Below are 27,743 nucleotides of genomic sequence, written 5' to 3' on the forward strand. Positions count from 1 at the left end.
TATAACCAGAACCCATAACATAGAAGCCAACTTTAAAGGCCCACAAAAACCACTCCTGCTTAGCAGAAGTGTGACTCTAGTGTCAGAATGAAATGCTAGGGTTCAAAGAAAGATCAACAGTCTACTTTTCCATAAGATTTGATGCTTCTGTTCTACATTCTGCAAAGCTACCAGTGAGGCATAAGTGAGAAAGAATAAAACAGTTTGTTCTGGGCCACTAATTTAAGAGAAAGACTGTTGTAAGAACTTTTGCAACCCTGACAAGTTGACTTCGGATATCAAATGAGGGGAATCAATATATTTTTAATTCGGTTATTTGCTTATATGCTCTCTGAATGAAGTATAACTTTAACTGTATATTAAAGATAAGAGAGATGGTTTTGTGCTTACAGTACTGGACTGACACTCAAAGAAATCTGGGTTTAATTCCTGTCTCTGCCATAGACTTTTTGTATGATGCTGGTCAAGTCACAAATGCTGTCTTCCTCAGTTTTTAATTTTTAATATGGGGATAATTCTTCATGCCTTCCTCCTGCACCATGTATATCTTATATATTTAGATTTTAAGACCTACTAAGCAGGAGTTATGTTTCCCTATATGTTTGTACAATATTTTGAACGATGGGGCTCTGATCTTAGTTAGGGGTCAAAGCACTACTTTCTACAAATAACTACAATACGTAAGCCTGTTAATGACTCAGTTGCACAAGCACTCTGGGCACAGAACTCCTATCAAAGTCAGTGAGATCTGTTTATATGGACTGCTTAAAGATCTTATTTAATGTTATGTTTATACTGCAATTCAAACCGTTGGCTGGACCATGCCGGCTGACTCGGGCTTCTAGAATTCAGGCTAAGGGTTTGCCTGGTAGAGACTTCCAGGTATGGGCTGCAGCAGGACTTTTTTTTTTTAAGTCACTGAAAGTGTGTAAAATGGAAGACCCTCCAAACTATAAGTGGACTTTAACAACATATTCTTATTCATGAAGATACAATCTGAATGTTTATAAGTTCTCATTCAGGTACAACCTATTTAGCTGCCTTCACCTTTACATGTGCCACAGATTGCGCAAATAGAAGGTATAAATACCCAGAATACAAGATTTTTCACACTGACATGCTAATTGAGAACTTCTTCTTTTAGCACAAGTATTTTAAGAGCCTGTAAAACTCAAGTAGAAAGTTAAAGTAGGGTTAGTTATAGGCACTTGCATTAGGCAATTAATTTTCTACCTGCCCACCTCTAAAATAAAGGCATAACTAAGTTAACTTTGAGGGCAAGTGTCCTTGAACCACATGATTCCATATCAGATTGTCACGAGCAGCGGAGAGCCTCACATCATAGTTTACAGAACATTTGCTGGTGGTCTGCAAAGTGCCACCTAGTCACATGGTGCCAGTTCCTCTCTTTTATTTCTAACTGCTAGTAGGTACTAAAGCTAGCTAAAACCCCATCACTCTCCTGCAATTACTTTTCCAAGTAAGCCATAGCTTCAGTCACCACACGGATTCTACTTCATTGCCAGTGGAGGAGTGGTAAATTCAATTGTGAATGGAAGGGCAGAATGGGCAAATAAAATAATCTATATATTAAATGCCTATCACAATGAAAAACTTTTCAGTTTGCTGATACAACTACTCTTGAGATGACAAATGCAAGGAAGTGAACGTCAATTATTAGAGAAATGGCCCGGGGGAACTCACATTGATGCTTCTGTTGTTAAAATCTACAGTTGTGTTTGGACAAGGTATTTTAGACTTCTCAATTTATGATATGCTCTAAAATAGAGTCCATTTTTTGCCATACAAGTGGCTGTATTTCTGTGGTGGATGAAGTCGTCTCAGCTACTGTTTTGTATATCGGTTACTTGTTCAATGTGCTTTAAACCTTTTAACAAAGATTTTTAAAAATAAAAGCCTAAACTCAAGCTCCTAAATCCATATCCGGACATATAAATAAATGGACTGTTTACAAATGTGTTGAGAACATTGGGAGTAGTGGAATGTTCAGTAAGTTTTAAAACCAGGACAGTTATTAAGGTATCCAAATATGGGTTTAGGAGCCTAACTTTAGGCTCCTGTTTTTGAAAAACCTCTGAAATATGTGAAAGAATGTCATGCCAACTGAATAGGACCATCCACCATATTTGGATTATTTTTAAAGAGAGAGTTTAAAACTCACACTTCTGTCTCAAAATATTTTACTAACAACAAAGATAACAGTGACTTAAGAGAACACAGAGAAAAAGTAATCTCTATTTTTCTATTTTCATGGGACAGACGCCGCTGGATACATATAGGACTTGTCTACACTAGCCCCCTCCTTCAAAGGGGGCATGTGAATGAGGCCAAGCGGTGAGTAGCAATGAGGTGCTGCACTGCATATGCACCACCTCATTGGCATAATTTTCAGCATGCAAGCTTCAAAGTTGCTAACTTGGAAGCAGCAGCAAGCAGTGTAGCTGTGGGCACTTCGAAGTACTCATGTTACTTCGAAGTCCCCTTACTCCTAAACCGTTTTGGGAGTAAGGGAACTTCAAAGTAGCACAGGTGCTGAAGTGCCCGTGGCTACACTGCTTGCCGCCACTTCCAAGTTAGCAACTTTGAAGAGGGCATGGTAATCAGGGTGATGGGAGATTACCAATGAAGTACTGCGGTGACTATGCAGCACTTCATTCCATCACCCTGATTACTATGCCCCCTTTAAAGTTGGGGACAAGTGTAGACAAGCCCCTGGTGTAATACTCAATGCCAATAAAGTGGCTAAATATGGTTCTTGGTAAGCAGCAGTTACCTACTATTTGAGTGGAACTTTCACACATTAATAGCACTTTTTTGTTTTTTAAAGAAAATAAACAAGAAAATATTATTCTGAAACCACAAAAACATGCCAGGGCACAATTGCAGCTCCAGTTAGCGGTTTTGAAATTAACTAGATACAAATTTCATGATGTCTCTTCAAGCTTTTTTCCTTCTCTTTTACAAAATACAATTAAGGCATTCCTATGGGTGTTTTTGCATCAAGTAACTGCTGCCACGGCCAGTCCTAAAATGCTTCCCAGTAAAGGATATTGGTCATCACAGCCAATGCCAAATTTCAGGAATAAGACCAGGTCAACAGCCACACCCTGCAAGGTGATATCACGCTATCACCAGACCACATTTATTACAGTGTCTACCATTAATCTATGTGCCCTTGTCAGGTTCTGAGGCTGCCTGGCTGGGAACATGGTTCTACCCACAATAGAGCAAGACCAAAGAAAAGTCACTCTGCCCGCTTTACCCATACCTGTATAGCATTGTGCCTATGCTCCTGCCTACATTAATGCCTACAATATGGCATTCTGTTATATGGATTGCCCTCTATGTGGTTGTAACAACCTTGTACATTTTGCATCTCACAATTTTGCAATTGTGTGTGACTGATAAGGTTTTGGCCTTCAGCAAACAGTGGTGTAGGTTGGAAATTTCTGAAGCAGGTTATGATAATGGGTCTTGCCACCTGGATATGGACTCTCTGAGTGTAAGCACAGATAAAAATCACTTAGGCTACGTCTTCACTAGGGAGTTATGTCAACAAAACACATGGAGCACCTGCAACAAAATGTGTTTTGTCGACAGTCTCTTGACAAAACTCGGCACTTCCACCGACAGTGTTCTGCCTCTCCATCATGAGATATGGCTCCTTTATTGACAGTTTCTGTCCACAAAAAAAGCCGTGTAGACACTCTGGGGGACCCTCTGTCAAGAGACAGCACTTACTGTTGACAAGGCAGCCCTGTTTGTTGAGCTTCTGATTGGCCATACTGTCGAGAGAGTAGTCAGGCAGTCTGGGTGCTCTCTGTTGATGGAGCAGATCACTTTTTCAATCTGCTTTTGACGTGGATGTGATCTGTCGACAGAAGTTTTGCCGGAAGATCGCTTCCAACAGTAACTTCTGTCGACAGATTGCTGTAATGTAAACATAGCCTTAGGGTTTGGGATGTCACAGGATTACAACTTCAAGCAGAGCACCTTGGCAGAAGCGGCTATAATATTGGCTTCCCTAAGGAATAAACATCAAGATGAGTCAAGTGGCTTTTCAACCACACAGTGATATAGAAATAGGTGTGGGAAGAAGCAGAATGTTTTATCTTCTGGATTAGACATTCACTTACCTTTCTGTCACCTACAGGAGCAAAATTCTCAGTGAAAAGTTTGAGGATTTCACAGGACCGTATCCTGATGATGTGGCTGTTTTAGGCATTTGTATTATGTAGGCTTTGTTATTAGGTAGCCCTGCTCGTCTGAGAAAGTCTGATAATTACAAATGTCCAAGCACAGGAAGGGGAAAACACAGCCCCACCTTCCTTTTCAGCAGCTATTTACTCAAGTTCCAGTTTCCTGGTTATTTTATACATACACGGGTGTCCACACTGCACAACAGCAACTGGAGATATGGAAACTCCTTCTAAGCCATGAATAATTTTTGGCCCCATCAGTTGCGAGTTCTAATTCAGTGTTCCTGGGCTGCTACCAGTTTTTGATTCCCTCCTTCCATGGAAAGCTTGGGTGAGGGAAAGGAGAGACTGAGATGCAGCAACACTTCACAGTTCTATGCGTCAACTGGAGTTTTCGATGCGACTGAATATCATGGAATAGAGCAGAAGGCAAAAGAGCCTTATAGTACAGAGCCTGCAGACACTGCACTGGGCCTAACCACTGTTATTCTTTCAATACTATTCTAGAAGATCTAAAATCCTACTGTATAATGTGGGCTCAATTCATCAGTGGCAGAGAGGCCAGCGTATAGCTTAGACATTGAGCAAACTAGTCACTTGGGGCATGTAAGTGATATGGAAGTCTAATTTGAAGGCTGGTGCATTTCATTACCAGTGTAACCAAGTGTAAAGACCCCGAAGAAGAGGCTGGTTGGAGGGTGGGAACACATGCATAAGACACAGTTAAGGGACATTGCTTGTGTAAATGGTTACTGGAAAGGGTACTTACATAATGTTAAGGGGCAATGTCACTGGATGTAAGTTTGACTAACTCCAGTTTCTAAAACAGCCTCCTTCTCCCTCCCATTTCTGTATAGAACTGCCTGACTGCGCAGCACTAACTCAGATTTGTCCGGCTTACAGGGACCTACAGGGGCACCTTTACAAAGAGAAAAGACCCACTATATAAAGAGAAAGCCTTAGCTACCCACAGATATTTCACTTTTGCTCCAAGCTTATTCTACACCAGTACCATGAATGAATCCCTTTTGGATTTTGAATCCTCATCAGATTTTAACACCTCAGCCAGCATGCTGGGAAATGAATCAGGCCTGCTGTATCAGACTCTAAAATCCAAGATCAATTATGCTAGTTTCCATTCGTTCAGAAAAAATATTCACTTTGTGCTTTTTCAAAAGAAGGTAATGAAGACAGGGTAACAGAGGATAAGAAAGAATTGAATCTGATGCTTGAAGTAAAATTCAGGGAACACCGCAACACATTTCATTACCTCTTGCAGATACGTTTACTTGTTATCTTTGTAGACAGACTGAACTATCAGAGATCACGTGTAGATATTTTAAGGAAAGTATATAACACTTATCAAATCCTTCTTAACCAGCTCACTGTGAAGTTTATAACAAACATTAAGGAAAATAACCTGTTTCAAACAGACTTTGCCTTCTCTGGTATCAGTGTGTGATTTACCAGACACACCCGCAGCAATCTGATACTTGGGAATGCAGATTTCGTGTCACACACTTCAAAATATTTTGTTTTTCAATTCAGAGAGATGAAAGAAAATAAAGTACTGAGCTGTGTTGGGTACAGATGTTTTTAGAGTTTCTAATGCCCACAGAGAATCAGAACCAACCTAAATACACATTTCACAACAACCTGGGATTTTGAAGAAAATTTTACAGTCCTGGAATTAATTTTTAACAAGACTTCTGCAGGTTAACACTCCCAGTTCCTACTCTGCCAAACCTCCCAGAGAAGCCAACTGGGAATTTTCCCTTGAGTAAGGGCTATATACTACAGGGATTATATCGATTGTATTGACAGCCCATGGACACATGCATTATATTTATCTTTAAGGAATTCTCTATTTTTGTAAATATAGCAAAATGTGCTCGACTAATAGCAGGTTTCCATATAGGAAACAATACTCATAAATGCTTAGGTTATTCCTACGCTGGACCTCCTTATATGAGGTCATCTATTAAATGAATCATATGAAGACTTTTTTTTTTCTTATAAGATCTTCTGGGAGATGAGAAATCTGCCATTCCTCCTTTTTAATGTTCTGTCCAATCTAATTCAATCCTGACTGCATCCATACTTCCATGCTATTCAGCTGTTTAATATTTCAGCTGAAGTTATTCAATCTCTGTTCATTTTTTGTAGCTAATTACTGAAACTACAACAGGAAAGCAGAAAATTATACTGTACTTTAAAATACAAATGAGGCATTTTTATCATCCTAGTTTTAGTCTATATACTCCTCTGCAAACATCTGTATTCACCCCTTCCAAGCTAATCCTGTCTTATTTTGATACATTGAACCGATTTCTCAGGAGAGAATTAAGAGGAGTGCTTACTACTGATGCTTAAAAACTCAATCGATCAGTTTTATTCCCCTTCTTTGAGTCCATTACTTTCTTTGTAAATGAATTATTCCTTCTCTTTAATCCATTACAACAAAATTAAAGGCACATGGAAAATATACATACCTATATTTTAAATTTACAAAACAGTACTCAATGTGTATATGCATTCTACTGTGTGTGTGCATCTCTACACATGTGCATGTGGTGTGTATAAACATATATTTAAATACACACATATGTAACACATACAACTTATGCTTGATTTGCAAACCTACCCAACGAGGGAAGGAAAATAATATACAAATAAGGGTCATGCTTGGACTGCATCTAACCTTATATTTCAATTTGCACACCTTCCATAGGCTAGGGAAATTTATAATATTACATAATTGCATTCTGCGCACTGAACTGTAATGGAATTAATGTGCTGACATTGTGACATACAGTATTCTAAATTTAGTGCAACAAGGACCAATTCTGCCAGTACCTCAACTATAACATTGATGTTGTTCAGGATTTTTAATGGTCTCTTTTGACTCTGCCACATGCATGCATTATACCCTTAACATCCACCTACTCCACACCCCCATCTCTATCAAAGTAGCATTTATAAGGCCTAAATCAACTGCTGCAGGTGCATCATTTGTCTGGTTGAGCCAAAAAACAAAATCCCACCAAGTGCCTTATGCTTTTGAATGTTAGCTATGAATACTTTACACAAAACCACAGAGGTCTAAATAGAAACAGAGAATCAGGAAATACTTGTGATTGGGAATTAAGCATTGTCGGTGTTACGGCACTAGAGCAAACTTTAGTCACTGTACTCTTCAGATCTTCCCCCCATCCCAATGGTTCTTTGTCAGCCCCTCATATAAGTAATAGAATGATTTATATTTCAACATAATTTTAAAAAATTAAAATATGTGCATGTATTTTCATATCTACACAAAAACACAGTGTTCATTTTTTTCACATTAAAAACGCCACATAAATTAAACTGAACACTATTTAGAAATTAATCAGCTCACCTGCTTTGCAGTATGAGGGACATTAACAGTCACAGTTCAAATTACAGCAAAAAAGCAGGTTCAGTCTGATTTTAAATCGTCTTACAGTGAAATTTAATTGTATTAATTATAAAATTCTGAACTGAATTCCAGAAATCACTTTTCGGCATTTTTATTGACCTTTGTTAATATAAGTCTCTTTGATTAGCTGACCTTTACTATTACCAACACTTGTCTCTTATCACTGGCCCTAGGCAAATGGAATATTTACCACTCTTCCATTCTGATAAGGGTACTCCTATGTTTAACTTGTTCAAGAACAAACACAACATTTTTCATTTTTCAAAACATGTCTCTAGTTAATAACAAAAGTACAGGAAAGTGCAGATATACTTTCAATACTTTACTTAAAATTATTTAAACAATTATCAGAATGTGATCAGCAATTTTTTTCCCAGGGAAAGTTTTATATTATGAAACTTGCTCACTAATAAGGAAAAATTTATTTGATTCAAAGAATTTTTATTACCATAGTTAAACTTATATTCATGTTTAAACCATGGTAATTAGAGAATACAATTTTAATAAAACATGTTTCTTATCTGTTGGGTATGAAAGAACTTTCACGTAATAGGTTTTCTTTAATATCTTGTGGCCCACATTTTTGAAAGTAGCCAAATGAAAATAAATAAAATATATTGAGTTTATTTACTTAATTTAAATCTTTATTTACTTTGTTAACTTTCTTTGATGTTAAACATTTAAATCCATATAACTGCTAGTGGTTATTGATTTTTACAAGTCTTTTCTCAGTGGTTTGCTGGTTCAAGAACTTATGCCACATATATTCTAAGAAAAAGTTTTGTGGAAAATCATAAATATGAAAATCCAATAGGAACTTTGTTTAAAACTCTTTTTTCTTTAATTCCCGCTGGATAAACAACATTGAAGGGAAAACTACATTTATTCTTATTCAGCTTTGAACTCTTTGGAAAACAAAGATTTCAAACATAACTCTATAGCTAATGCTGCACTGAAATGTCAAAGAGTGTGTTAAAAACATTTTGATAGATAGCCAAGTCATTTATCTTAATCAGCGTCAGAGAAGAGAAGCATCCTGCAGGCTCTTTAATGCAAAGTATAGGGTGATGGGTTCTGGTACTTGTAATTTCTTAGACTTGAAACTACAGTGTTAAAACACTGCCACTGTTTACCATCTACATTTCTCAGCACTATGTCAAGATCAGATAATAAAACAATAATGTTCTTTAATACTACATTACACTATCTATGATTCTTCCCCAACGATTCCAAGACTGCCTGAATCTGAAGGTATGAAAATAATTGATGGCTAAACACAAGGGGAGTTCACAGTTAGTAGCTTTCTAGCAAAACAGCAACTTCTTATAGCAACAAAGTGAAGAAGAAAGGTGGCAGCAAGGTCAGTACAAAGAAATATTGCTTTTTCTTTGCAAGGGAAATATTAATGGAAGCCTAAAACTATTGGCTGATTTCAAGAACATCACCTTCACTATTCAGTTTAAATTCTTTTTAAGGAACTTACAGAATAGCATTTTAATTGCTTGGCAGCACTGCCGAAATGTACATGAAGAAAATATACAATCAATTATCAAGTGTGGTGGGAAATTAGAATAGGGTGATAAAGAAAAGAAAACTACATCAGAGATATTGTGTAAATTTGTCATGCCCTGGATGGAGGTTAAAAAATCATGCTCTACTACATTATTGCTTTGCATTTTCATATTTGCTAAAACATGGGTTAAGGGTTGATATACTATGTAAGAGGAGAGAAGCAAAAAACATTTTTTCTGCCAAAGAGAATAAATACTTATACAGCCATATTTTGCATGAAGAAAAATCCTTGCAATCCCTATTGCAAATTAAAAGTAATTGTTTTTTAAACGGCATGCAATTTAAAAAAAATCTGGAAAAAATGATAACAGGACCTACATTGAGCACTCTGCCGGTGTTGCCAGTCTGTTTGTGCCAATCCACTGAAGCATGCTTTGAGAGCCTTCTCCTGGAGCATGCAAGAAGATGGACTTGCAGTGTAGAAATCCAGAATTTGACCAGGGCTCACTGCTAGAACATCCATACAGTCAAACATGATTCCCCCTCTACAGAAGGTCTGCAGAAGTGCTTTCCTCTAGATGTGGAGGAAAATGGCATATAAAAGTACACCCAACTCCATCAAACTCTGCCCCTTTTTTGGCACGTAGGCTGTTGGTCTTTTTCCCAGACCAGAATCATGAATTATGACAGACAACACAGCTAAAAGCCTGTAATTGATCCAAATGATCATTTACCATTTTCCAGGCTGCTCAGCCAATCCAGCCAGATAGGGGGGAAACAAGCAACATTCCAAGTTTTAGTTTCTATCCAATTATTCCAAAATCCTTTAGAATCAGTCCTGCATCGTAGGTTGTTGTTGAAGATATGCTCTTTTTCACATCACACGTATTTCTGAAGTCCCAGTAATAAAAGATGTGTGATTGTAACTCAGAATCCCCCTCACCAGTGAATAGATCCTTCTGCCTCTGAACAGCTCACTTCCTACTATTTGTGTCACACAGAATGAAAGATTGAATTGCCTAATATATGCGAGTGAACTTTCCATGAACCCTTCCCAGGCTGCTAACCTTCAAATGACCCAAACCAGTCTGACATCACCAACTCCCAGGATTCTCACACCGCTTAAAAACTCCCAGCAACCGTGCAAAAGCAGACAGGCAGAGAAGCAGGCAACTATTAACCATTGCCTTTATATGTTCTTATTTTTAAAAAATAAAATTAAATAAAATAAAACAAAATAAAATACAGAGAGAGATTAAATTGCAAAAAGGCTGCTTCTGGGTCTTGTTTGCACAACAAAAAATCTAGTATACATATCATCTTATTCTAGATGTGGATTATTTTAAAGCAACTGTCCTAAATCCCCTGTCTCCTCAGTGGAATCAGCACCCCACAGGCACGATTCAGCACTTTACAGGGACACCAGCTTTACATCTCCAGGAGACAGCTACCGGAAAACACCATAAGATAAATGCTTCCTGTGGAAATCTGTGTTCATGTTTTGGCTGTTATTTGTAACACAGTATCTCTAACAGTGTGGAGTTAAACCCCTCAATGCCAGCATCCCCTTGAGGATTTCCATAGGCCCGTAACAGGAAAGTGTTAGGTGCTTCAAAATTCACCCCACTTCCAGACACCCATACCATTGTAATTAAGCACCACAGATGAATCATTATTGCCTAAATCCTGCAGACTACTCAGGCTGCTGAATGAAGTACCAAGACCTCAAGTGATACCATTTGGCACCCAGCATTTGCTCAGCACTGGTTCTGATAAGCTCCTATGTATGGAGGAGATACTACTCTGTATGTTTCTCAAGCCACCAACCAAGCATATCCCAGAATTGGACTGTGACCTTTGTATTCACACCCTACACACTACTGTAATGGTCTTTGGACAAAGTACCCTCTTACAAGGAATCATTTGAAAATTCATGACTTGCTGGTCAGTGTTGTCCTGGTAAAATATGAGTGACAACATTATATGTGAAATTATAAGATCCCACTCTACGGTGTTAACAACACACTTTACAAACCCCAGAGCCCTGTCTAAACCGAAATTAGCAAACTGTTCTGTCCTCCACAAAAGGAATGAGTGAGCTGCTTAATTTGCATTTAAGCAGCAAACAGAGCTATTACACAAGGAGGGAAGACAAAGGAACATGCTGGAACAATTTGTGTAGTTAAGATGTTAAGAGCTATTTAAACCCAAACTGTAAACCCTGTAAATAATGGAAACCACTTCAAGAGAAGGAGTGCTGCCTACCATCAACACCTATAGACACAGGAGTTTCAAACTAATGAAGAAAAAACAGCAGGTAACATCCTTCCACAAAGACTCTTTGGCTCCTGGTTCTCAGCTGGAAATGTTTTTCAAGAGGGGGACTGAAGGTACACGGAGAGAGATGGTTGTCTAGGGATGTTTAACTTTCCTTTATAGTAATTTCAGTCCCTCTCTTGACAGACAACCCTTTCTCTTTCCATGCCCATTGCATTCACTGCACCTGAGGAGACAAATAAAACATGTTTTGGACTTTGAGGGAGGGTTCCTGACCTACAGAGTTTGGTGAGTAAGACAGCTGAAAGCAAGGGATGAGACCAGGACTAAAAACACACCAACCTCTGCTGTCTCACTGGCGGGTCTGTGCTGCTCTCTCTCAATTCTCATCTGCATCTAAGTGTTCAAGCAATATACAAAAGTCCGTATTTTTGTATGTACAGTAGCCTTCTTCCTATACAATCTTGCTAACAGGCATGCATCCTGTCAGCTCGTTCCCTGGATGAGTGTGAATCCTCTTAGCTCTTGATGTAATAACCAGTTCTGAGACACTTTTTCCTCCCTTAAAAAAAAAAATCAAATATGACTTATTTCATGAGACTCCAAGGACCAGAGTTGCTCAGTGCTGAGAACTTGCACCATATATTGGCTTTGGGTTAGATTTTCTAAGGCAAAAAGGGAAGAGGCCCAACTTTCATCAGCTTTTGGGACAAACTGAGTACTTCCCTTCCTATTCTGCTCTGTGATTCAAGCACTGGCCTGCTAAATCCAGGGCTGTGATTTCAGTCCTTGAGGAGGCCATTTAGGGATCTGGGGCAAATAGATTAAAATAAAAAAGGAATGGTGCTTGGTCCTGCCAGGAGGGCACTGGACTTCATGAGCCTTCGGAGGTCCCTGCCAGCTCTATGAGATGTGCGTGTATTCTGCAGTTCAGTACTTCAAATCAATATTGCAGATACTCAGCCTTTTTGGAAATCAGGCCTTGTGTCTCTCAGACAGGGCCCCCAGACTTGAACAAACCCAGAATTCGTGGGCAGCTTTTGAAAATTTCACCCATTGCACCTGATGAACTTTGGCATATCGTGGGTGGGAAATGCACACAAGAGAGGACAACAAACAGCGAGGAGAGATTAATTCTGGAACCTGACCAACCCGCTTAATGGATGTGATGTTCTCTCTCTGCAGAAAGTCTTTTGAGGCACTAAAAGCGCTGTGACAATACCTGTAGATTGCATTAAGAAAACTTTCTTTAAAGATTCAAGAAGTTAAAAAAACCAAAACAAAACATCATTGTTGCTTGAAACTGATAGGCCGAAACTGAAAACAAACGACCAAACAAAAAGCACTGTTGTGTTCTTGAAGCAAAATCCCTTTGAAGACATACAAACAAAAGCTTTTCTTAATTTTTTTCTCTCAGACAAAAGAGATTTAGCTCTCCCTACAGTAGACACAGTCTCACTCCACCGCCTATCCTGATAGAAGAATTATAGGGCTGAAATGCAACACTGGCATCCAGGGGCTTTTAGAATCTGTCAGGGAAAACTTACCCCATGCTGAAATTGTTCCAACTAAAAAAGCGGCTTAGTGACACTTACACCGTAATGTGAAAAGTATGCACAATGTGCACTTACCCAAGATCCTTTTGCCTAAGTACATTACCACAATTTTCAGCACAGCAAACAGAGATCTCATTATTAAGAAGGAAGAAAGAAGTGGTAATGTTTAACTAAAAAATGATTTTACTATGCAGCTATTACTTTTTTGTTGTGTTTTGTTTAGTTGTTTTGGATAACAAAATGACATTAAAACACACTATTTTATAGCCAGATAAAACCTGTTTTCCCATGATGAGGTTGTAAGAAAAAGTAGGAACATTTAATATGCCACCATTAAGGTGACTGGAAAGATACACACAGAACACAATGTATTTTGTCAGTGCCGACATCAGGAAGAAAGGAGGCTCTCTACAACCTAGAGTTCAGGAAATGGTGAAGTTTAGACTGAGAAGATACCCTGATGAAATACAACAAACAAAAACATACTGACCAAATACACATAGTTATATTTATTTTTAACCGTTTTAATAAAGTTATATTGAATACAAAACCTATTTGGGATGCTTTTAATTGTGGATAAGTCATGGGCAACTTCTGAAAATAACTGTTAGTAATTCATGCTTAATTGCGTAGGAATGGAATAAGATGGCTTTTTCATACTATGTCTAAATGAGCCAGGTAGTTCATCATGTTTTATTATGAATTATAGTTAAGCTAATGATTACAGTTATTATTGAACCATGTGCAGTTAACGAATTCTTCAAAGAATCTAAAAGTTTCAGCTATACAGTGTTTCTTCTCAGCTTTAGAAATCAGTTTGTCTTTTCTAAGATTGCATTCTGCCATAAATTCTACAATTTATCCTTTAAAAAATCATAATATAAAAAAAACCTTCATAAATTGCGAGATCTTTTGTGAAAAAAAATATTAAGATTGAGCATAATAGACCAGCACTAACTACAACAATTATGAATATAAATTGAAGGCATAATTAATAAATAGGCTAATTTAAATTTGAATTATTGACACATTTTAAACTCTTATCCAGTTCTGGCAAGATTCAAATGGAAAATAACTTTCCCAATTTATCCCATCTATTTATCTAATCTCATTTCATTTCATTCACCTTGATCTGCTTCTTCTCAATCTGTAGCAGCAGAAACTTGACAATAAACATATTCTTACCCACAAATGAAATAAAAAGAGAAAGTTCAAGTTAGAAATCTATTTCTTTCAGCATTACTGTATATTTGTCAGTGTTACATAGCACATTTGAAACCCATAATCATAAAACAAAAATTTACAGCTATGGTTTAGGGTATACATCTGTTTCTCTGGTTTTTGTACAGCAATTACCCACTGGACAATTCAGATTGAAGCACCATGAATCATGCTCTGCACACATGTTTGTGCTGGTCACTTTTTGTAAAGAACAAGACTGCGGATGCCATAATGTGTTTCACAGAGAGAGTTGTCTGGAATTCAGTTGAATACTAATGTGCTGTCTAAATAAAAAAGCTTTTACTAGCACCAACATATTATTGGTGGACAGTTGCAGCCTTCAAAGTCCAGAAAAAGAACAAATACACACCCACACACACACACACAAAATCTTTAAAAGAAAGCGTGTGGGCAGCATAAGCTACTTTTTTATATGCATCATACTATTAATCACATGAAACTCTCGAAACAGTTTTGACAGCAGAGTAAATGGTTACTGGTGAGTGATGTGTGTGTTTAAGCAAGAAAAGCAGAGACAAAGTGAGGTTTCTTCTATTCCCTGGGCAAGTGCTGACACTGTGCTTGCTGCCTCAACTCCGATACTCAGAGATTCCTTTGTGTCAGTTGCTGGGAGAATCACTGGCAGTTAAATCACTGCCATCGCTCACTAGGCTTTGATTTTTACGTCTTTATTCCGAATAGATTCTAATATGAAATATTATCTGCCTTTTTCTTTTTTTTTTAAAAAGTTTAATGACGTGGGTGGGATTTAAAACCAGGCCACTCAAATTGCACTGCAGTTTACTATTTACTGGTTCATACTGTAGGATGTTTTCAGAGGCTTGAAGAATAAGAATAATGTTAATGAATTAGGGAAAACATGGGTGAACCAGGGAATGGCTGAATATTTAAGATATCAGGACGCTACTGAAAGGATATGAAACATGGAGCAGAAATCGGACTAGAACAATATTGAACCTACAGAAAGACTATCACAGTACAAATATTTTGACTGGCACAGCAGTGACAGCTTTGACAGATGTGCAGTGCAATAAAAAACAGTGACAGTGGCGATCCTTGGGTTGCTGTACTCCAGGACTCTCAGCAATTTTAATGTGGATTTCCATATAAGATGCAAAATTAGGCACTCCCTTCAGGGTTATGTGCTAGAATTATGCATTAGTGGAAGTAGGCCAAAGGGGGAAAGTGGGTCTGGTTTCATGTCATAACCAGCTTTTTGCTTGCTTGTTTTACTGTCTGTAGCAACTTTTTCGCAACGACATTTTTTAAAAGAAACTATGACCTAAAAGGTATTATTATTAATACATGCATATAAAGATATCTGATACAATAAAATCTGGGCATAATTTACATTTTAAAAATTGGGTAGTTGCACTTTATTCTCCTGCCACATGTGACTTGAGGAGTTGCCACGGTGGATCGGACTTCAGTTCCACCTAGCCCACTATCTTGTCTCCTGTGCTTCAGAGGAGGCTGTAAAAACCTTGCAAAAGGCAGCAGTCTGATAAGGTACTCCCCAGAGCAGGCCTCCTGCTGATCTGTAATAGCAGTTGGCTCAATACCCTTTACATACCCTTTACACCAATCTTGTTATTAAATATGGTAACTGGATATTCTTGATATCTGCATAAATGCCCAGTCCTTTGAGTCTTGTTAAATTCTTGGCCTCTATAACTCAGAGGGATAATACATTATTGGGCAATGAAATGTAAAAGGATAACACTTGTTAAAAACATTGTAATACTAGTCTATTCTATTTGGTGAATAAAAAAAGACAAAAAACCTACAGAACCTCCTGGAGGCCCACAGTTTAGCTGTAGACTCCAGCAGAATTCAAGTAGTGCTTGTGACATCATCGGCATAGTGTATGGACAGGGAAGAGGTGATCTGCAGTTTTGAGGGACCCAAATAGATAGTACCTATCCAATCAACTACAGACTGAACGGCCTCTCCCTGCTTGCTTTTTGGGGGGATCCAAAACACTGCAATTACTAAATGTCTTCCACTAAGAGCTATTGTCAAAGATTTTTTTACATATATTGAGAACTGGTGCTTCAAGTTTCATCTATAAAGAGATTTTTACAGCTAGATTATTAATCTCCCCAAATAGATAGTTTTAATGGAAATGCTGAGGCAAACATAGCTTTAGGGTCATGAATGATAGTGCTGTACTGTACTATATAATCTGGTGAGACTGTGGATTGGTAGATCTATAAACGTAAGTAGATGCAAGAGGAAAAAATAGGACTAAAAAGCCTTGAAAACATAAATATTGAATATTAAACTGCAGAAAATATTTCATGCTGAATATGCTCACAGTTGGTTAAAGGTACAAATACGTAATGTTCCTATAAAAAAAACAGTAGAGAATCCAAGAGGCTGTTAGAATAATTGTTTTGTTTCTGATTTTTCTATGGAGGAAGAGGATGGAGACCTGCCTAAGAAAGGGACTACATTTCCTGGTATGATTCAGGAGGAGTAAGATAATGTGTACAGAGAAATAAGATAATGTGTACGAAACAATAGATGTAGTTGTGGAAAGACTGGACAATTTAAAATAGACAAAGTACTGGGTCCAGATAACATACAAGCCTAAGTGTTGAAGGAAATTAGGCTAGAAATTTGCAATAACAAGTATTTTTAGAAGCTTCTCTGTTGACGGATCACATTTCAGGGGACTTGACACACAAAGCAGCATTGCTTAACCAAATGACACAATATTCAGCAAATGATTGGGAAACTCAGACCTGTGCATAGGACAACAACGAGGGCTATTCCTGACCTCATGAGTATTTTGAAAGCTGAAGAGGTAAATGGTGCATAGAACTTTGCAGTCATAGGCTACATCTACACATGAAGCCTACACCGAAATAGCTTATTTCGATGTAGCAACATCGAAATAGGCTATTTCGATGAGTAACGTCTACACGTCCTCCAGGGCTGGCAACGTCGATGTTCAACTTCAACGTTGCGCAGCACCACATCGAAATAGGCGCTGCGAGGGAACGTCTACACGCCAAAGTAGCACACATCGAAATAAGGGTGCCAGGCACAGCTGCAGACAGGGTCACAGGGCAGACTCAACAGCAAGCCGCTCCCTTAAAGGGCCCCTCCCAGACACAGTTGCACTAAACAACACAAGATCCACAGAGCTGACAAATGGTTGCAGACCCTGTGCCTGCAGCATGGATCCCCAGCTGCCGCAGCAGCAGCCAGAAGCCCTGGGCTAAGGGCTGCTGCCCACGGTGACCATAGAGCCCCGCAGGGGCTGGAGAGAGAGCGTCTCTCAACCCCTCAGCTGATGGCCGCCATGGCGGACCCCACTATTTCGAAGTTGCGGGACACGCAATGACTACACGGTCCCTACTTCGACGTTGAATGTCGAAGTAGGGCGCTATCCCCATCTCCTGATGAGGATAGCAACTTCGACGTCTCGCCACCTAACGTCGAAGTTAACTTCGAAATAGCGCCCAACGTGTGTAGCCGTGACGGGCGCTATTTTGAAGTTAGTGCCGCTACTTCGAAGTAGCGTGCACGTGTAGACATGGCTATACTCTGCACAAGGAAGAATTTCACACACAGTAAGCCTAGAATTCATTGTGGATTGAACACTAGAAGTAAATTTCTGGAAGACTGTGATGGCGAAAACCCTAACATGATGGCAATGCACCCGAGTTTCAGCTGGTGTAAAAAGAAATCTCACCATGTGACTAAACTGACCAATCAACACAGATAATATGTTAAATATATGAATGTGCTAATACAAAATATAACTGATAATATACTGAAAATGACAAACACTTGAAAAAAAACCAAACCAATGAAAAATGATCAATGCAGGAAATGGAACACATAGGCCAGAGGGCAGACAACTCATACAAGAGAAACCATGTCAACAAGCTTCTCTCATCTTAAATTTGTCACTCATTTATGTCCCAAGATCTTGAAAATGTTCAGAAACGCCAAAATAGTTTTGTGAAATGTTGTTCTGAGAAAAGGCAATTTTTGATTAAACGTTTTTTCATTTTGAAAACTGCAATTTTTGTTTTGTGTGACCCGTGAAAAAAAGGAAGCGTGCAGTCAGTTGATTTCATTTCATATGTTTTAGTCCACCTCTCTAATGGAAAAGATAATAGGAGGGTACTTCAGGGAAAGAAAATGTAAGGGAAGAACCCATTCCTGGAGATCTAGCTCTCATATCAACTTGTCAGGAATCACCAGTACAGCATGTTGAAACCACAGCTACAACCTGTCCATGGCTTTTACTAAAAATAACAAACAAAATCTTAACCTTGCTGATGACATGAAGCAGGAGTCTTGTAGTGTGCTCACCAAGTTAGCAGATGCTTTCTGCCTGATGACAGTAAGATGTATAAATCTGGAGAAGACGAAGTTACCACAGTAAGCTGAACAGTCTTTTTTGAATGTCCATTAAGGGTACAAGAAAGGCAAGTTAAGTGAGGTAATATCTTTTATGGCATAAGGCTGACACACCCGGGGCTTTCGCAGGGAGGGAATGAGCCTGTGACCTTAGGAGCTAAAGCCACATGCTATACCGCAGAGATGAGCAAACTTTTTACTTTGGGCCCCATTTTCCATCCCTGCAATTAGCAGGGGCCCCAACTTGTCTAATGAACTCCAAACCGATGGAAATTTTGGTTATGTTCATAAGAAAAATAACCATTTTGGCATGTGTAAGAAAATAAGTATGTAGAATGTAAAAACTTTATTAATCGTTATATAAATGTGACTACACATATATAAAAATAGTAACATATCTCAACATTTTTAATTAGATGGATGAGCCTGACACATTGCAGCCCATCATGCTACACCCCGCACTTTCAAAGTTTCATGGCCTCCCGAGGGAGCCTGCCCCCCCCGACTTTTCTCACCTTTGCTCTACTGCATGAACTAAAAAGTAAACTGCCTCTCAGTCAAGGCTGTTGAGCAGAGACTTCACTCTTCATTGTAAGTGGTCTCAGTGCATCTGGGATTACATACCTCCCTCCGCAGAGGAAATGCATTCCAGACTTTTGAGACCTCCCAGCAGTTCATCCTGAATGAGCCCCCACTTCTAAGACTGGCAGAATTGGGTCATCAGTAAAAGGGAATGAACCTGAGACCTTGGGAGCTTATGGCACATGCCCTATTGCCTGAGCTAAAAAGCCAGATGGTTCTCAGTCCAGGCTGTAGAGCAGAGACTTCACTCTCCCTTGTCAGTGGTCTCAGTGCCTCTGGGGTTGTAACTACACCATCAACTTCTGTTGGGGAAAGCTTTTGAGCTGTATGGAACTCTTCTTCAGGAAGCAAGTGTGAATGTCTGAAGTAAACACAAGGGCTATGGCTACACTAGTGAGTTTTTTCAACATAAAATTCACCACACATCCACACATAAAATGCGTTTTGTTGACAAAACTCGGCACTTCTGCCAACAACCTTCTGCCTCTCCCAGATGAGGAACAGCACCTGTGTTGACAGACTCTGGACAAAACAAGCTGTGTGGACACTCTGGGAGGGGGCTTCTCTCAACAGACAGGGCTTCCAGGATACTGGGCAGCCCTGTCTGCTGTGCTTCCAATTGGCTGTTTTGTTGAGATAGGCTACGTCTACACGTGCAGCCAACATCGAAATAGTCTATTTCAATGAATAACGTCTACACGTCCTCCAGGGCTGGCAACGTCGATGTTCAACTTCGACGTTGCTCAGCCCAACATCGAAATAGGCGCAGCGAGGGAACGTCTACACGTCAAAGTAGCACACATCGAAATAGGGATGCCAGGCACAGCTGCAGACAGGGTCACAGGGCAGACTCAACAGCAAGCCGCTCCCTTAAAGGGCCCCTCCCAGACACAGTTGCACTAAACAACACAAGATACACAGAGCTGACAACTGGTTGCAGACCCTGTGCCTGCAGCATAGATCCCCAGCTGCCGCAGAAGCAGCCAGAAGCCCTGGGCTAAGGGCTGCTGCCCACGGTGACCATAGAGCCCCGCAGGGGCTGGAGAGAGAGCATCTCTCAACCCCCCAGCTGATGGCCGCCATGGAGGACCCAGCAATTTCGACGTTGCGGGACGCGGATCGTCTACACGGTCCCTACTTCGACGTTGAACGTCGAAGTAGGGCGCTATTCCTATCTCCTCATGAGGTTAGCGACTTCGACATCTCGCCGCCTAACGTCGAAGTTGGTGCCGCTACTTCGAAGTAGCGTGCACGTGTAGACGCAGCTATAGTGGCCAGGCAGTCTGGCCTCTCTGTCAAGAGAGCAGATCGCTCTTTTGATACACTTTAGTGTATGGCTGCACTCTGTTGAAAGATGTTTCGTCAGAAAAATCTCTTCCGACGATGTCTGTTGACAGATGCTTCTAGTGTAGCTGTTGCCAAGTTGGGACAGACTGTTACGCATATTGCAGGTGGTCACTTGAAATTAAATGGACAATCGGGGGTTAAATTGTTATGCCTAATGGGTTTGGAGTGGGCAGTTAAGGGTAGCAGGTGTTACTAACTGTTGTAATGAGCCATAAAATCAGTGTCCCTGTTGAGTCCATGACTATTGGTGTACAGTAAAGTTTTTACTTTTGAAGGCAGTATGCAGGTCTCCTTTGACAAGGAGGAGGATTAGATATGAAGTGATTGTTGTGTAAAAACTGTTTGCTCAGAGGTCACACAGTGATGTAGTCCTTTTGCATTTTTCTGTGTGAGTTCATTCAAACGTATCGTGACTGTCTGGTTTCAACCGCATACTTATTGGAGGCATTTAGCGCACTGGTTTACGTACACCACATGATGTGACAGGCATAGATAGGACCCATGAATATTGAAAGGGGTGTCATGGCAGATACTGATCATTGTAGCAATGGAGATACACCTTCAGATTTTCCATCTGTTGTCCTGGCGGGATCTACTGCCACTCTGAGTTGGTGTGCCCTCGTCTGTGAGGGGCTTACTTCTGATGATGAACATGGAGAAACTGGGGTATTATTTGAAGTTCAGAACAGGTGAAGGAAAGATTTCCTTTGGGATGTTGTCCCCATCAAGTTTGCATTGTCATTGTCTGAAGATACCAAGTACAGCAAACACTTAACTTAATGGACACTGCTTTGGAAATAATGGACGCTGTCTGCCAGCCCCACCCCGCCCCGCTCTTAAATAAATGCTGGAGACTCACCAGGGCCACCGCTGGGACTGGAGGAGCTGCTGGAGTGGCTGGGGCTGCCGGGGCCAGAGGAACCAGGGGTAAGAAGGGTTGTGGTGGGGCGCAGGAGCTCTCCTTCCCCAGTCCCATGTGCGTGGAGCATGTCAGCACCTGGCCACTGCTGCCTGCAGTGGTGCTGAGCGGCAGCCATGGTGTCGGAGGCTGCTGCTCACTGGCAAGCTGGGGACAGCCACACTTTACCCTCACACGGGCAGCTTGGAGCTGGGGGCTGGAGGAGCCGCAGTGCTGAGAGCCGCGGTGGGTGCAAGGAGCCAGGCCGGCATCCAGCTCCTCTCCTGGTAATTGGGAGGGGGAAATGGAGGTGTGAGGGGAAGAATGGGGCAGGAGGTGGGAAGGGAAGGGGGCAGAGGACAAGAGTGAGTGATGGGCTGGGAAGGTCAGTGCATCATCATACAGTAGAACCATTTGGATATAACAGACTGTTGGCATTAAAGGACACCCCCTCTCCCCATTAGTCTATTAAACTGAGGGCTTACTGTATGGGGACCGGTGTGGGGTGGTAGGTGACAGCTAGGGGAGGTGCAGTCAGTGGGTTTATTTCCATATCGAAGGAGGCTCTTCCAGAATATATTGGTGGCCCTTTCCAAGATGTGATCTAGATGTGTCCAGTCAAATGATTCTTTTTTCTTACAACTGTCTGTAGGAATTTGGCTTTTGGAAGTGGTGTCATCTTTTTCTGAAAGAATTCCTGGAGGCAGAGTTGGCAGAAATATTCTTCTATTTTTCCACATTTGTATGTGACCAGGTATTGTAATGGGGCAAAAGTTCAGTCCGTTGGAAAGCAAACACACTTCAGAACCAGTTGGGGTAGTCTTGATAGATTGATGACACTGGGGAGTCATGTAGTGTTCATGGTGGGTCATGCTGTTCTGGTTCCGCTCAGAGGTGGTGATGTTCTGTGGGTTGTGGAGTGTTGTAGCTGGTTCCATTTTTTTGTCTTTGTGTTTGATAGTTATCCACAGGAGTTTTCAAAATAGATGTTTTGCATTTCCTGTATGACCTCTATGCAGATTTTTTTTCTTTCATTGTGTGAGACCATGCAATGATTTCTTGTTTGAAATGTTCACTTCTGGAGTATGTATGGTGCAGGTGACAGGTGTTCAATTTGTGTTTGCTCATTCTGCAGAGCTGTTCAGAATTGGTATTGTATGCACTGGTCAGAGGGCAGATCTTAAGTCTTTTGGGGATGAATTTTGTTTCTTGGATTTCTTGCTTTAGTTTATTTATTACTGTTGTCAAGTGTCCATTTTAAAACAAACAGTATTGTTGTAGCCTTGTTGTCACCAGAATAGGAGGGAACCTATTGGGGGCCAAGGGAGTGTGTGGGTTTAAGCCTGCCCACAGCTACAAGATCCTCCTTGAGATGGGGGAATCCACTACAAGAACACAGTCCCCAAATGAATTCAGGGGATAACTAAAAAGAAAACAGGGATGGGTGTGGAGGTTATAGGGCTAAAACGAGGGAGCCAGAAGGAGATACTGAGCAGAGAGCCCTGGACAGCGCCCACTGCTCCTCAAAGGTGTCAAGGGAGCCGGAGGATGAGGATATGAGAGAAACAAGGTAAGTAAGATAATATTTTTTTTTATTGGAGCAACTTCTGTTAGTGGAATGTGCAAGTAATAATTGCCCTCTTCTGTTAATTAGCAGAAGAGTTAATTCCCTCTGAAGCAGCTGGCACTAGCCAGTATCAGGAAACAGAATATTGAGCCAGATGAACTACTGACCTGATCCCGTATGACCATTCTTATGTTCTCATTGTGTCCATCAACTAGCAACAGTATCAACTGTGCTGTGGCTGAACTGTCTGTAAAAGCTTTACCAAACTGAGTTTACTGCTTTTGCATCCTCACAACTTTTATTTAAATTTCTATTTGATTCCTTCAACAAGCTCATGTGATAAAAGTTACATGAATTATCCTCACACTCCTGACCGGCTGATCAGGAATATGAGCCGCCCTGCTCAGGAGAAAGCATTTCATCATGGATTCTTGCATGGAGAGGCTGAACTTCAGCTCGAGTTTTGATCCCTTGAAGCTAGCTGCCACGCAGACATAAACTTCATCCCATAAAGGCTACGTCTACACGTGCCCCAAACTTCGAAATGGCCATGCAAATGGCCATTTCGAAGTTTACTAATGAAGCGCTGAAATGCACATTCAGCGCTTCATTAGCATGCGGGCGGCAGCGGCGCTTCGAAATTGACGCGCCTTGCCGCTGCGCGGCGCGTCCAGACGGGGCTCCTTTTCGAAAGGGCCCCGCCTACTTTGAAGTCCCCTTATTCCCATGGGCTGTGTCTACATGTGCCCCAAACTTCGAAATGGCCATGCAAATGGCCATTTCGAAGTTTACTAATGAAGCGCTGAAATGCATATTCAGCGCTTCATCAGCATGCGGGCGGCAGCAGCGCTTCGAAATTGACGCGCCTTGCCGCCGCGTCCAGACGGGGCTCCTTTTCGAAAGCACGCCACCTACTTCGAAGTCCCCTTATTCCCGTGAGCTCATGGGAATAAGGGGACTTCGAAGTAGGCGGGGCCCTTTCGAAAAGGAGCCCCGTCTGGATGCGCCGCGCGGCGGCAAGGCGCGTCAATTTCGAAGCGCTGCTGCCGCCCGCATGCTGATGAAGCGCTGAATATGCATTTCAGCGCTTCATTAGTAAACTTCAAAATGGCCATTTGCATGGCCATTTCGAAGTTTGGGGCACGCGTAGACACAGCCTTTGTTATACAGAGTTATAAAAACTCTTTGTTATAAAGAGTGTTATACAGAACTTGTGTGCCCAGGCTTCTGCTGTTCTCGTCTCCCTGACTATGGGCAAAATGGTGGAACTGACACCTCAGTGCATAGTTTCTCTATATACATTTTTACAGTCTTGCAAAAGTAGAACTCTTGTCCAATTCCTAACCCTGTCCTTTTCATAATTATGTATATTAGAAAAATGAGTGTGCTAGCAGGACAGATGAATTGTGATACAGAGTTCAGTTCTACTAACCTGAAAGATCTGGAATATTACGTCACTGGCAACAAGTGCCTTGTAAGCATGTCAGAAAAGTTAAGAGCTTTGCCAATACTAGCCATCAGACAGAAAATGTCACTGGAAGGAATGACGCATGGAGATCTAAGTTAAGTGTAAAACATACAGTAAACCCCCAACTTACACATAGGTTGTGTTCCCGGGCAACCACGTGCAAGTCAAATTTCACACAAGTCAGCAGAAACGGGAAACTGTCCAGTGCTACTGTGCTGGTCAGTTTCCTGGCTCCTGGGAATGGCCAGGAGCCAGGAACAAATAGGCAGCCGGGGTCATGGCTCCCCTCCACTTATGGGAGCCCAGAAACTGACCAGCGCTGCTGTGCTGGTCAGTTTCCCCATTCCTGGTACTGGCAGGAGCTGAGTTCCTGGTACTGAGCTGTGAACTAGGTGGCAGCCTGACTCCCAGCTTCCCTCCTTGCAGAAGCTAGGAAACTGCCCAGTGTTGCTATGCTGATCAGTTTCCCGGCTCCCACAAGTGGCAGACAGCTGGTTCCCAGCTCCCCAGCACTCACTGGAGCCAGGAAACTGGCCAGCGCAGCAGCGCTGGTCAGTTTCCTGGCTCCTACAAATGCGGGGGAGCTGGGAGTGCTGGTCAATTTTCCAGTTGGTCACGTTCCAGCTCCCACAAGTGCAGGGGAGTCAGGAGTCACCTGGTTCCCAGCTCCCCGCAACTCAGGATTTCAATTCACTTTAATCCAAGTAACGGACAAGTCAAAATCACATAAATAGGGGGTTTACTGTACTGAGAATTCAATGACATCTTGAAAAATGCCAGTCCACTCTTCTCCTCCCCATCAGAAACTAACAGCCGAAACAGAGATTTCTAAGTGGTATTTTGACAGTAGAGACTTGCCTTCTCCTCGCCTTATCAGTACCTTTCAAAGGTTTCCAGATGAATCTGTTCCAGAGAGAGAGAGAGAAAAAAAAAGCAACAATAACAACACTTGCTCTGTATAAATATATTGACTGTGTCACAGAGCTGTGAGACTTTGGAAAAACATGCCTGGCTATTTTTAAAGATTTAATCTTAAAAAATAGTTTTCCCCTTGCCCAAGAAAATGCAGGTGACAGTGCTAGAAAAGTGTGCATGCAGAACAGAAGGTAGACTGAGAATCCTCTAAGAATCATGATCTCTTTTATTCTTATATATTTATAGAGGGTTTTTGGGAGAGGCCAAGATTTTAAAAAATGTCCAACTTTTAAACAAGAAATTAATACTGTTGCTAAAAATCATTTTTATTTGCCACTCACAGTGAATATAGTAAAATGAATATCATATTTTCAGGGAGAAAAACAGGCAACTGAACTGCCATCTATTTCTATCTTGTGTTTGGAGTAAAATTATTTAAGACTCCACAGGAGAGTTTGAAAGGAGCTGGTGTTTAATTCCAGTTCAGAAAAACTCCACTGATAACATACAAGCAATGAATCATAAGACAGAAACTTTACATTGTCAGAAAAAAATTCATTGGCTAAAGATCTGACCTTTACAGCAGCATATTGTTACCCAGCAGCTTCTCACAACAGATTAAACCTGTCTTAGATGGCTTCTCCCAATGCAAATTAGTTATGCTAATATGCAATATTTGCCTAGAATAACAAAAACATAGCAAAACCCCGTGTCCTTAGAGAGGTAGAAAAAGAATGCCCTTTACAGATCAAGTAGCATAGGCAATGCAGGAAGATAAAACGAGCACTGAGTTTACTGACTCCTGGACAAACATAACTACTAAAAATAAAATGTATTCTTCCTAAAGTACTGTACACCTATCAAAGTGGTCAGACCCAAGTGATGAATTCTATTTACTGTGTACCTCACCTGTGCCTCACCTGCACTCTGCACACTAATCTATGTCCATCAGGACACTAACATTCTACATACCTGAACAGACCCAAACACATAACAATTTTTAAAAAGAACCTTCAAAAGATTTTTTCCCCTCCGAATGCAAAATTTCCCCTGAAAATAACATCTGAGGGGCAAGCGTCCAGTCCCAAATCAGTAACAGAACGATTGTCAGATGTTTCACAACACTTCTCAGATAAAACCAGTTTTACACCACTAAAAAGTAGAGCTACCAAAGTTTCCAAGAGGGAAACGATACTAAGAGATGAGATTGTCATTGCCTGCTTAGTAGACTCCTGGTACAGAGCAGGGCTTGTTCACCCATGGGAGAGCTGGCGTTATCATCAACACTGCCCTCTCTCAGGTATTACACAGGCCCAACTTCAGTTTCCTCAGAAAGACCCCCACGAAATCACTGGTGAATGATGCAGAGCAGATGACCTGATTCAGTGCATTCCTGGTCACATCCCATCCTCAGCCAGAATCACTTATTTACAACATCTGGGCTACGTCTACACTAGGACACTACGTCAAAGTAGCCTATTTCCAAGTAAGAACATCGAAATAGGCTACTTCGATGATTATCATCCACACGTCCTCCAGGGCTGGCAACATCGACATTCAACGTCGAAGTAGCACCGGGGAACATCGAAAAGAGCCACCGCAGAAGGAAACGTGGAGTGTCCATACGCACAAGCCCCCTCTTTTGAAATAAGGGGCCAGGAAAGCCCACGAACCGGGTTACAGAGCACACTAGCCCTTCCAGGGCAGCTTCAAACCGCTCCCTTACAGGGCGCCTCCCAGACACACTCGGCCTGCACTGCACGAGCAGCCCTGCATTGGTGATACAAGCCTCGCAGACCTCGAGCCCGCAGACATGGATGTCCAGCAGCAGCTGGAAGCCCTACAAGCCGCCTCCCGTGGAGCAGGCTCCCTTCTAGATGCTGCCTGGGTGGCTGCCCAACAGCTTCTGGAATGGGATCCCTCCCCAGGAGCACCAGGAGATGCACCCGACCATCAGGCCCTCCTGCTTCCCCCCCGCCGGGTGCCCCACCGACTCTGGAGCTACCCCTCCAGCACCAAATGGTGGGAGCACCTGGTTATGGGGGAATGGAATGATGACCAGTGGCTGCAGAACTTCCGCATGAGCCGGCAGACCTACATGGAGCTTTGCCAGTGGCTCACCCCCGCACTCAGGCACCAGTACACCCGGATGCAGCGCACCCTCACCATGGAGAAGAGGGTCACAATAGCTGTCTGGAAGCTGGTCACTCCAGACAGCTACCGCTCCGTGGGACAACAGTTTGGAGTGGGAAAGGCCACAGTCAGGGCTGTCCTCATGGAGGTAAGGAGGTCTGGGGCTGAACCCCCTGGGGAGACGGGCCT

At 41.4% G+C, this 27,743-nt stretch overlaps 1 protein-coding gene across 2 annotated transcripts in view; it reads right to left on the reverse strand.

The window, feature by feature from the left end:
* RARB (retinoic acid receptor beta) overlaps nucleotides 1–27,743 on the reverse strand; it is a 342,130-nt gene that overhangs the window by 140,800 nt on the left and 173,587 nt on the right. Inside the window, exon 1 of one of the 2 annotated variants that reach the window (XM_074984445.1) lies at nucleotides 9,568–10,118. The exons of the other annotated variant lie outside the window; for it this stretch is intronic. Within the exon in view, the coding sequence (XP_074840546.1) occupies nucleotides 9,568–9,724 (157 nt within the window). The 5' untranslated portion in view covers nucleotides 9,725–10,118. Of the gene's footprint in view, nucleotides 1–9,567; nucleotides 10,119–27,743 lie in introns of those variants that run through there. 2 annotated transcript variants of the gene reach the window in all.

Source organism: Carettochelys insculpta, chromosome 2 (genome assembly GCF_033958435.1).
Source record: "Carettochelys insculpta isolate YL-2023 chromosome 2, ASM3395843v1, whole genome shotgun sequence".
NCBI lineage: Eukaryota > Metazoa > Chordata > Testudines > Carettochelyidae > Carettochelys > Carettochelys insculpta.